The following is an 11211-nucleotide window of genomic DNA, read 5'->3' as shown; positions in this document are numbered from 1 at the left end:
GGCAGAGGAAGAAGCAGTCACCCATACCCAGCGTAGTCTTGACGACACGTGAGCGTCGATCTGACCCAGAGGTGAAAAGATCAAAGGTCCAACCAGCCATCCATCGCAGGATATGCATCACCACCGAGTGACCCTCTGGCAGCCTAGTGCAAGAAAAGGCAAAGAGCGAATAGGCGAAAAAATCGTTGAGCAAAATGACGTCGACGATGCTTCGAAACATGAGCCAGACGTTGTAGTCCAACGGCATGGCATCAAACACATAATCGACGTCCATCTTGGTGACAAGCTGCTGCTTAATCCAGTTGTGAACACGCGGACGACGGTTGGCATCCATCCAACCGTGCTGCTTGACGTGACGGATGATCCAACCCTTTTCGCTCTGCTGCTTGAGAATCCAGCCGAGGCCGGCGTTGTAGGATGCACGCCAGAAGGAAAAGTAAAGCAAGAAGAAGATCTGGGCAGCTCGACGGGAGAGAGCAAAGTAGAGGAGGATCTGAAGGGAAAGGGAGACTACGGTGACGATGTCGAGCGGGGTTTTTGGCTGTCGTGGATCAAAGATGGACGACAGCATGTCCGGCGTGTGCGGGACGGTGAAGACTGCGACGCGACAGACGAATGGTCAACGAAGGCGGAGCAGCGTAGCGAAGATGGACGGGATGACAGCATTGCGACAGACAATTGGGAGGTGCGGGGAGAGAGGATAAGTGAAAGGAAGATGGATCAGGCAGGAAAGGCAGATGTCAAGGAGGGCAGAAGGAAGCACGTCAGTTTCGGGTGTGACACGATTTGGCTGCAGGCACAAAGCGAAACAGGGTCTGATCTGCTAGCTTGATTGCCGGAACGGAGTTCTTTTGAAAACAGGCGGAGAGCCAAAGGACTTGTGAGGACATAGAAGGGCAATGCGAGTCGGACGGGGGCAGAGAACAAAGCCCCATTGCGTTTTTCTGAGCAGCACTTGGGCCGAGGCAGAGTTAAGCCGCGGCACAACCTAATGGGCCGAGAGATTGGCTCGCACCGTAGATTCGCACGTGGGGCAAGATGCAGGGACACTTACCTGTACCATCGGGAGTCCTGCCGAGCACCTTTGTATGTTGGTGCGAAGAAAGGTTGTCCTTAGAGTCATGAGGGTCTTGATCGGAGGTGGCACCGGCGAGCACGGTCGAGTCGGAGCGTGGCGAATCGTCCAGGCGCACCGTTGGGTTGAGACGGTTGCGCAGACCGTCGGACGAGACGGCGCCGATTGATTCGGTAGTAGCCATGCTCGAAAAAGGACGTCGTAGCCGACGTCGAATGAGCAAATGGAAGCGACGAGATGGTGGTAGCGGAAGCGCTTTGCCGTTGACTGAAGAGGAGAACGTGGGCACGACATTGCAATACTCAAGACGGGTGAAATCGCGGATCCGGAGCTTTGATCTTGGCTCTCTCGTGTCGGCTTTGCTCTGCTCTGCTCTGCTCTCAGTTTCATCACGATTTCCAAAAAGACAATTGTGAATCACGAATGAGACTCACAACTCACAGACTCGCTCGCGTAGACATGTTCGGTTCTTCTTCGATTTTTTTTTGCCGCGCAATCACAGTCACGAGTCTTTCTGTGTCGTCCCTATCGTGTACAAGTCAAAAGTTAGATTCGAGTTCAAGTTCAGATTCGTGATTCCAAAAAACCACTCACGACTCGTGACTTGCGTAGAAGGCTCTGCCGCGTTCCAGACGTCGATTCCGATCAGCTTCCCTCGTGACTGTATGTCCTTCTATTCCTCCTAGCCGCTACGCCGTTTTCGTGAAGCTGAGCCCTCATCTCGAGCCGATGCGTGCTCCTTCCAGAGACCATTCGAATTGCAGATAGCCTTGAGAAACTGCTTGGCTAACGAAAGGACGGACAAATTGTCAACTCATTCGAATGGCGCGCTCGTGTGATCAAGGCAGTACTACACATTCACGATTGTTCAGTGGCTCACGATTGGTGTGATGGCAAATCGTGAATATTGGGCTCAGCTGCATGCTGTTGCAGCTGCCAGTGCTTTCAAACCGACACAGATCTAAGCCAAGCACAAAGATACCTAGTCTACGACTTTTGATTGGCTCTGGTGCAGCGATCCTCAGCGGCAACACTCGACGCAGTCACTCGCTTTCTTTTCACGGTTTTGTCAACCACGAATCACGAATCGTGAATCACAAGCTCGAAATGGAAACAAGAAATTCAACACGTCCCCGCCTGAAACTCGAGACATGAGATCACATATCACAAAATCACGAATCATCCATGGCGCCTCAATCTGCAATCCGACACCCACAAACGCTTCCAAAGTAGAGTAGATGCAACAGCATGCACAAGCCTGTACGCTGCCATTCTGCATTCGAAAGCACAAGCAACAAAGCGTGAGGCTGCCATCAACAAGTGAGCGAGAAAAGAGACCATCTGAGAAGCCAAAGCAACTAAAAGGCGCAACCAACATTCAAAACCAGGTGAGATCCATCGCGCCATGCTCAAGCGCCATTGATCAGAAGCTCGACGCTGAGACTGTCGTCTTCCACGCAACTATCGACGTCGTCGTCGTTGTCAACGCCGCCGTCATCTTGGTCGATGCTGCTGATGCTTTCAGAGCGTCGCATGCATCCGTCGTTGTTAGTAGGGATGGCATGTTGTGCTTCGTCGATCGAGTTGTCCGCCGAAACAGCCGCACGTACACGCTCGCGCAATCCAAGCGCCTCACGAATTCGTGTTTGCGCGGCGAGCATCGCCATTGGATCTGAAACTGCTCGCTGAGTTGCGTCCGCGCCGCTGTTGGCGCTACAACGTACGCGCGCGCTTGCCTGCCTGTTTCGGTGGCGCAAGTGACGACTGCCCCCGTGGAGAGGCTTGGTCGTGTCTGGGCGGTCGTCGCAAGTTTCTTCGGCAAGTAGACTGCCAGTGTCCTGCAAGTATTGGACAGCATTGGCCGGATGAGTCAAGCCAGGAGGCGGGATGAAAGCCTTGGGCAAGCCGCCTAATCCATTGCTTTGCTCCCATCTACCAGCGACCAAAGGCGACATAGCCAAAGGGCGGCCAAAGGTACAGGCTCCTTTCGGGCCTGCGTACATCACTTCTGCACTTTCCTCAGAAGGCATCATCCCGGTTGAATTGAAACCTAGATGAGGCGCCATTCCAGGAGAATGCACCCCAACCACATGTGTACGGGCCCACATTGGGTGAGTAGGCAGCTGAGTTCCAAGTCTAGCCTTGCTCTGTTCGTCATGTTCAGAAACCAAAAAAGGAAGTCATACATTTGTTGAGTACCAGTCGTCCGCGAGATAGACGTCGGCATATCAGCAGCTTGTTGGAAAGTACTTACCTTCGCCATCTTTTGAGCATGTGCTACGGCTGCATCTAGCTCGCTCGCCGATCTGATCCTCTCTATTCCTGGATACTGCAAAGCATGATCACCAACTGCACGTGCATCACCAGCTACGAATGGTCCCAAGCCGAGCGACTCCAACGTGTGCTTTTGGCTCATACTGTGCTTGAGGTGCTTTTGTGCTTCGCTATCCGCAAACCTCACCTGCAACGGCAGCGTCGTCCCAGGCAGCATCCGACCGTGCAGCCTATCGATGCACTCCTTTGCCGTGGCTCGATCGTACACTCGAACGAAACCCACGCCTCGACTTTCGCCGTGGACATCGTATAGAATCTTGAGACTGGCGATCGGGTAAGGCGCAAACAGCTGCTCAAGCTGCTGCGTGGTGAACTTGAGCGGGAGATTGCTGAGATAAACGTTGGTCGAGGATGTGTCTGCCATCCTGCGGAGCCTGGCAGAGAACGACTCCTGAAGACGACATTAAAAGTAGAATATCAGAAGCTGTGGAATATGGCGAAAGACCGCGCGCAACATGAATCACCCACGTACCTTGGCAAAAGAAGCAAAGAATCCGTGAGAGTTAAGCCACTGGATTGCCTTCTTAGCCATCTCACTGCTGGCATACATCAAAAAGCCGAAGCCTTTGCATAGTCCCGTCTGTCGATCCAGCATCGACTTGTGACTGATCACTACACCGCATGCTGAGCCAAGAAGATACAGCATATGATCGTTCATCCTATTCGGCCGCGAGAAACAGGAGCACGTGGCGTGTCAGCTTATTTCCGTAAAGTCATCAGCCTGCCGTAGCGATCTCACACTTACTCTTCCGGTAGACCATTGACATAGACGTTGGTCTCGTTGTTCTTGTCCGATGGCCAGCACATTTCTGCGCTTCTTGCTGATGCCTGGTACGCAGCACTTCCTACTCCTAGTCCCGTACGTTGAGGAGGACAGTTGAACGCGGCTTGGTCCTGTCGGTAAGCATCGGTGCGAGCATGCACATGACGATTGAAGGAGTCCGCAGCGCTGTTCGGCTCAGGTCGTAGCAGCCTCCAACGATCAGAACGCCACTCCTCGCCCCGCTCCATTGTAGGTGCGACTGGCTGCAGAGTGTGTCGATATGCATCTGCTTCCATGGCCGACTGTCTCTCCTTCTCGCCTCCAGCAACAAGTGTTGCCGAAGTTGGAGCGGAAGAGACCGTGACGGGCTCAGATTTGGCTCCGAGCTCGAGTTTCAGTGTAGAGCCAGCAGCTTTGCGATCGAGCGGGCTGAAGTGATGCTCGTCGGCAGCAGTAGAAGGTGGCCTGTGTGAGGTGCGCGAACGCCAAGGCGTGGCAGGTGCTACGACGCGAGGCTTGCGTGACTCTTTGGCGATGGCGATACGCTTGCTGCTGTTCCATCGCGTAGCAGACGTGCCAGAGCTTGCCTCGCTGGGTTTTGTTTCCATATTGGCTAAGGAAGGAGGGGAAGCGTTCTTGGCTTTGATCTCTGGACTCGGTTCGAGATGGAAGATCACTCGATCGCTGCGAGGGATCATCGCAGGAACAGGCAAGGCTGACTGAAGGCTACCAGATGTATGCAGGTGGAGGCAATCGCAAAAGAGCAGAAAAGACAAGTTGATGGAAGGAGGGGAAAAGCATCCAAGCCTGTTCGGAAGGCCTTATATCCCTACTTGCTCTCTCCCAACTTCGCTTTAGAAACTGTCAGACGTTCACTGTGAACTGTAGGGCGCAGATGTGACTTGTTTACACTATATGCTCTCTGCTGTTGTGACACGCAGAGCGTCGTTGATCTACAACGCGCGCCGATCGGCGCTCCGCATCTCGCACAGACGCCGAGTCGAGTCGAAACTTTTCCTGCACACAGCATACACCTCCCTACTTGATCGTCTTCTGCCCTGACGCTCTTGCGCTTGCCTCGACGTCTCGCTTTTAATTCAGTGGGCCACATCTGAAAGCACAAGCAATAACCGCTTCTCTATGCCCTATTCCTCAAGCCGGCCGAACAGCCAAGGGAGGCGAGTGTCGCTGCTTGCAGAATGGCTAGCGCGCGCCAAATTGACACGCTTAACGGAGCAATTCCTTGAAAAGAGAATGATAATCGTGCGTCTTCTAGTAGTGATACAGTCAGCGTCTTGCTGTAACGTGGACAGAAACGAAATCTTGACAACCAAAGAGCATGTGAGAGTGGGGCGATGTGCGTTGAAAGATTGACCAAGCCGGCGATAACATGCAAACAAGACGGCAGTCCATGTGAGCGGGGACCCTGATGGATGTTCGATGTGTATATGTAGAGAGCAAGCTGAGTAGCGCAAGCAGTGGACTCAAAGAGCAATAAGGGCGCGCCCATCTCGGACTGTATGCGGCGCGTCGCCCCATCGACGTCACATGCTTTTTCGATGCCGGTATCTGAGTTCGCCGTGCCATGCAGCCCAGCAGCTGTACGAGCTGAGGCTCACTTGCCGGTCTCGTAATGTGGCGTAGAGTCATCAATCAAGCTCTGCCGCTTGTTCGGACGGTGCGCTCTCGCTGTTGCTTCTCCCGATGGCGCGTGACCGTTCACGTCGTGGGCACGTGCAGAATGTGTCTTGGCTGGACGAAACATGGGCGAGGTGTCGCGAGCATCTTCATCGTACTCATCCTCATCCAATCGTGCCAGCCCGAGCGCCTCCTCGTTCTCGTATGCGTTGAAGAGCACCGAAGAGCCTGCGCTGCTACGTCTGCCATGTCCAAAGACGGTGGCACTGCGTCCTGCAGGACCACTTAGACTCGTTCTGCCGTTGGCAAAGCTGCTCATGGCACGCTGCTGGTCGAGCAAACGCTCGTGCTGCTCCGAGAAACGGGTGGTACCTTCGCCTGTGACGAGCGACATTCGCGGCTGTTGCGTGACAGGGTCGATGATGCGGTTGAGGTTGAGCAGGTACACGCCGGTAAAGATGACGATGAAACCGCCCAACAACGAGACGGCTGGAGCAGTTGACGTGTTGAAGCCTTGGAAGAGCAACACGGATGCGAGGATGGTCGAGGTGGTGAAGAAAACATAGTAGATCGGATTGACAACATTGGTGGAGAACTGGTCGAGCGCCTTGTTGAAGTAGTTCATCTGGGTGAGAATGCAGACGACCACGACAATGGCAAAGCAGTAGGTGGAGGGGTGGGTGAATTGGTTGCTGCCGGCAAACGTGAGTTTGAGCGCCACACCGAGACCTTTCACGCTCATGACCGAGATAGAGCCAACGAGAGAGCAGATGGAGATATAGACGAGCGGAGTCTTGCGGCCGTACTTGGGAACCATGCGGAAAATCATGAAGAGCGAAAAGCCGAGCACAAAGGTGCAGTAGATGAGAAAGCCGGGCTGCAGAGCGTAGTTGAGCATCTCGTCGATAGTCTGAATCTCCTTGTCTTCTGGCGCATTGACCACGATGATGACGGTACCGACGAGGCAGAGCGTGCAGCCCACCTTTCCGAGACGGCCAAGTTCCTCTTTGAGTATGAAAGAAGCGAGGATGGCACCGATCAGCACACTGAGCGCGCCAAGAGGCGTGACGAGGATAGGAGGCGCAAACGTGTAGGCAGCAAAGTTGGCGACTTCGCCGACGATCATGGTGGCCATGCCAGCCCACCAGATGGGGTTCTGGAGGTAAGTGTGGCCATCAGAGGCCAAGCCGTTGTGCCTATCAGCTGCGTCCATAAGACCTTTTTTCGTGATGATGAAGCTAGTACCAATAGCGAGGGAGCTGCTGATGGCGAGGGTGAGACCGATCCACTTTTGCTGAGTGAGCGAAGATTGTGTTGATTCGGAGGGAGTGTGTGCTTCTGGTGGTAGATAGCCGGGGCGATCGATGGGCGCTGGTGCAGCGTAGGTTACCAGTGTCCATAGCAGCATTGTCACGGTGGCGATGCGGATTGACCGCGACCGCAACGTGGATGCCAAAGATCTAAGCATTGCGGCGAGATAGATGACGGTGGCGCGTCTACAGTGGCTGAGGCGACGTGACTGAGGATGAGGATGAGGCGGCCCCCTACTCGACTACGACTGGCCAGTTAGCCGCACGACGGGTTTTCCCGTGGCAAAAGTCGAGAGATGTAGTGCGTGTCGGTTAGTTTGCTGTGCACGGTGCACGGTCGAGCGCGGATTTTGGGTCAAGGAACACGTCTCTCGGAGAAGCCGATGGAGAATGCGGCGGTTCGAGAAGAATGCGATTGACGAGACGATAACCAAAGCGCAATCGAGCAGCGTCGGCCCGATCTGCAATCACTTGAAAGAAGAGGTTCGAGAGCCCAAGCGATCAGGGAGCGCGTCCAGAAGCGGAATGTGACAGACGACAACAAGTTGTGAGAAGCTCTGCCGGCAGAGGCGACAAAATGGGAGACAGTGAACCAAGGATGCGCGCGCCAAAGGAGTTTTACCGAAGCGTTGCAATGTCGGAAGATGCAGGGAGATGAGCTTGCTCAAGTGCGTCGTGATCGTGATCGTGATCGGGATGAAAGAGGTGCGGATAGGTCAAAGGTGATGCTACCAAGCAAGAGACGCAAGGTAGCTTCGATGTTAGAAGGATGACCGAGCTACAGCAAAGCCAAGCGAACGAGCGAGCAGGCGAGCGAATCGCAATTTTCAACCCTGTTCACAGGGAGCAGCAGCTCTGCAAAGCGCGCTCAACACCGAAAGAGTGGCTAAAGAACCACAGAATCTAATGCCTCAATCCTCTATCACGAATCTCGCAAATCCACTCGCTCGTGATGCGTGCGTGACTTTACGATGCGCGTTCTCCTCGGGATCGCGACTCGTTCTCTATCCTCTCGCTTCGGCTCTGCATCCACGCGCCATGGCGATACTCATCGAAATCCCATCGCAGATGCCGATGGCATTTGCGCTTTCGCAAGCCGTAGGCAATCCACTCTATGTGAAGAGGGGTGCCGGATATGGATTAAGGGCTTCTTGTGCAAGTCTGCAGCGCTTGACCGTTCTGCCCCAGAACGCCCAAGCGGCATCGCACCTCCTGCATGCATTTCGTGTAGTTATGCGATTCATGATTCGACCAGTCGTGAGTACAGATGGGGGCATTATTCACGATTCGTGCTTCGTGCTTCGTGATTCGTGATTCGTGATTCGCGATTAAAAGAGGTAGACCAAGCACGAAGCGTGAAGCTTTCCAGGTTCACGTGTCACGTGTCAGCTCGAGCCTCTGTTAAACTGCACATAGAAACAGCTCCGTGCTGGAGCTCCACCTCCACGCTCGAGCAAGGCGCGTTTAGGGCAAGAAGCACGATCCACGAGCGTGGAGTCGTGAGTGTAGGTCGTAGCGCGAAAAGGTAAGCTTTGGTGGACTTGAAGCTTAACTAACTACTCACGACGGTACCAAAAGGAAGTCTAGAAACCAATCACGAATCGTGAATCGGACTTGGGTTGGAAGTGACCCAATTTTGCAGAAAGCGCGACACAATCACGAAATCACAATCGTGATCGTGAATCGCGAATCGTGAATCGTGACTGCATGAAACCAACACTTTTTTCAGGTAAGTTAAGCTCAGCTGAGGAGACAGAGAGGTTGGAAGAGAAAGAGAAAGACCCTGAATCGAGCTGCCGTGTAGATGCGATTCAGGTGCTTGGACCTTGGACGTGTTGCGACCTCGATCGTCTTCAACAAACATCCCTCGCTGACTCGAGAGAAGCGTTGACGATGTCAACTTATGGAACGCGGCGGTTAGGGCGCGACGTGCCTGCTCTCGCCTCTTCGCGGCGCAGACGAGATGCTGAAACGGAGGAGGACTCAGACCCACAAGATGTGCAGCTCAACGATCCTCAAGAAGCTGCACACTCCGATCAACGTGCTGCGGCGTTTATGCGGTCGTATAGATTGATCACTGTCAATGACACGGCACGCAAGCAAGCTCAGCAAATAGGCGATGCCGAGATCAAGAAGAAAGCCGCCGAGCTTGTCCGATATGCGCTTGCCTGCGAGTATCAACGCACTTCCATCCGTAAAGAGGATATACGCACCAAGGTGCTCGACGAAAAGACCAGCCGTCTGTTTGGGCTAGTCTTCAATGCTGCTCAAGAGATGCTGTACCGCACATTTGGGTTCCACATGGTCGAGGTGCGTGCCAAAGGAGCCGACAATGCCGAATTGACAAGGCAGGCGCAGGAGGTGCTCCGAGCAGCAGCATCGTCTGCGAATGGACTTCGGTCACGCGAAAAGCAACCAGATGAATCTTGTGCTACGGATGGGGGATTGGGCACCAACATCTGGATACTACAGTCGGCTTTTTCACCAGACTTGATCAAGGAGCTCGTGAGCGTCGATGACGAGCTCACCAAGGCCTACGCGTCGACGAGCGAGCCTACATGGACCTCTGATCGCAGGCGACAAGCAGCGAGCTTAGCAAAGTCTGCCGTCGACTGGAAGCGTGCCGATCGCCAAGACGGTGAAATGGGTCTGCTGTACGTCATCTTGGCCCTCATCCTCGTCAACGGACGCACAATCACCGACGCCACGCTCCACATGTACCTGCGACGCATCCATCTCACTTCCCACACCCCTCTCCCGGCTGCCTTGCGTGGTACAGGCCCGGCGCAGGGCTCAGGCTCGACAGGCTCGCAGAGTACACAAACGCAGTCAAGAGCTCGGGCAACGCAGGGCACGCTCGAAGGCTTTATGAATGCCATGATCAAGCAATCATACCTGGAGAAGCAACGTTCCGATATCGGGATCGACCACATGACTGCCGCAGTGAATCAAGCTCAGGCGCAGGGTAGGAGACGAGGGCGCACCAGTGGTGCAGGAGGCCGTGCTAACAATGCCGATGATGAATCGACAGTGTGGGAGTGGAGATGGGGCAGCCGAGCCGAGGCAGAGATCGGGGAGAAAAAGGTCGCCGAGCTGATTTCGCTGCTATTTACGGATCCTTCGGTAGCGCAAGATGGCGTTCAAGGTGCGGAAGAGGAAGACGAAGAGACGCAAGCTATCGATCAGGACCGACTTGCCAAGCGCCGCAAGATGTTGCTCACCAACATTGCCTCCGTAGCTGGCTCGCAGCTGATCGACTAAGCTGCGCTTTCACTGCATCCGCATCGCTATTCATTTTGCTCAAAGGCATAGCACTGAGTTTACAGCTATCGATCTCAACGGTAGAGACGGTTGATGTGATTCACATCCGTGATTGCTGAGCAGATGAGACTAGAGCGACGGTGAGAGCTGCACGCCCTTCATGCTTCACGCTTGGCCGATTCTGTATTGATGTTAGACCATTCATGATAGTCCTTTTCGAGTCGCAATCGTGAATCGTGAATCGTGAATCGTGAATCGTGCGTTGTGCGTTGGGCGTTGGGCGTTGATTGGCTGCGAGATGCGAACAGGGAAGCTTTGCTAACTTATCGTGTGTGCGATAGGTTCGTGATTGACATGCTGCATGTCCCACACAACGTGCTGCTGACTGCCCACAAGACGCCAATCACAATCAGTAAGCAAGCCCTTGTTGCAAGACTCAAGGCAAGAGGGGCTCCGTTCGACGTCGCTTCTTTGAGTTGCACGCCTACACAGTCGTAAGTGAGCAATTGGTAATAGAGACTCCAAGGTCGCTGTCAACGAATCAGGAACCAACAAAACACGCACAAGCTCACGCTGCCCGATTCACCCCGCCCATGCTGACTTTGTGCGCAATCGCGAATACGTGATACACTCAACTCACTCGTGACTGATTGACTGATTCTGCGACTCGTGACTAGTAGAAAACCCAAATTAAGAGTCACACAGCGCGCAAAGCCAAGCCCGAAGCGTCAAGCTTCAAGCGTCAAGCAAGATTCGTGATTCGTGATTCACAATTTCGAGAATGACAACAAAATCAAGAACAACTGACGACTTGGGCGAGAAGCGAGCCA

At 54.0% G+C, this 11211-nt stretch overlaps 4 protein-coding genes across 4 annotated transcripts in view; 1 reads left to right on the top strand and 3 right to left on the bottom strand.

Annotated features, from left to right (window-relative positions):
* UMAG_15001 (phosphatidylethanolamine N-methyltransferase) overlaps window positions 1–1259 on the bottom strand; it is a gene marked incomplete at both ends in the record, with an annotated part of 3781 nt that extends 2522 nt beyond the window's left edge. Inside the window, 2 exons of the mRNA XM_011391287.1 lie at window positions 2–597; window positions 1055–1259. Coding sequence (XP_011389589.1) covers window positions 2–597; window positions 1055–1259 — 801 coding nt within the window. The remainder of the gene's footprint in view (window position 1; window positions 598–1054) is intronic.
* A 1225-nt stretch (window positions 1260–2484) lies between these two features.
* UMAG_02994 (uncharacterized protein) lies at window positions 2485–4870 on the bottom strand (the record flags this gene model as incomplete). The annotated part of the gene is made up of 4 exons (XM_011391080.1): window positions 2485–3222; window positions 3330–3800; window positions 3882–4068; window positions 4155–4870. The coding sequence occupies 4 exons, from the start codon at window positions 4868–4870 to the stop codon at window positions 2485–2487; spliced, it is 2112 nt and encodes a 703-aa protein (XP_011389382.1).
* Window positions 4871–5787: 917 nt separating this feature from the next.
* UMAG_02993 (uncharacterized protein) lies at window positions 5788–7218 on the bottom strand (the record flags this gene model as incomplete). Its single annotated transcript, XM_011391079.1, has 1 exon — window positions 5788–7218. One exon carries the CDS (start codon window positions 7216–7218, stop codon window positions 5788–5790), a length of 1431 nt encoding a protein of 476 aa, XP_011389381.1.
* Window positions 7219–9013: 1795 nt separating this feature from the next.
* Window positions 9014–10381, top strand: UMAG_10344 (uncharacterized protein; the record flags this gene model as incomplete). The annotated part of the gene is made up of 1 exon (XM_011391199.1): window positions 9014–10381. The coding sequence occupies one exon, from the start codon at window positions 9014–9016 to the stop codon at window positions 10379–10381; it is 1368 nt and encodes a 455-aa protein (XP_011389501.1).
* Window positions 10382–11211: the final 830 nt, after the last annotated feature.

Source organism: Mycosarcoma maydis, chromosome 7, assembly GCF_000328475.2.
Source record: "Mycosarcoma maydis chromosome 7, whole genome shotgun sequence".
Lineage (NCBI taxonomy): Eukaryota > Fungi > Basidiomycota > Ustilaginomycetes > Ustilaginales > Mycosarcoma > Mycosarcoma maydis.
The sequence above is the reverse complement of the archived record's forward strand: the minus strand, read 5'-3'. Positions and strand labels throughout refer to the sequence as shown.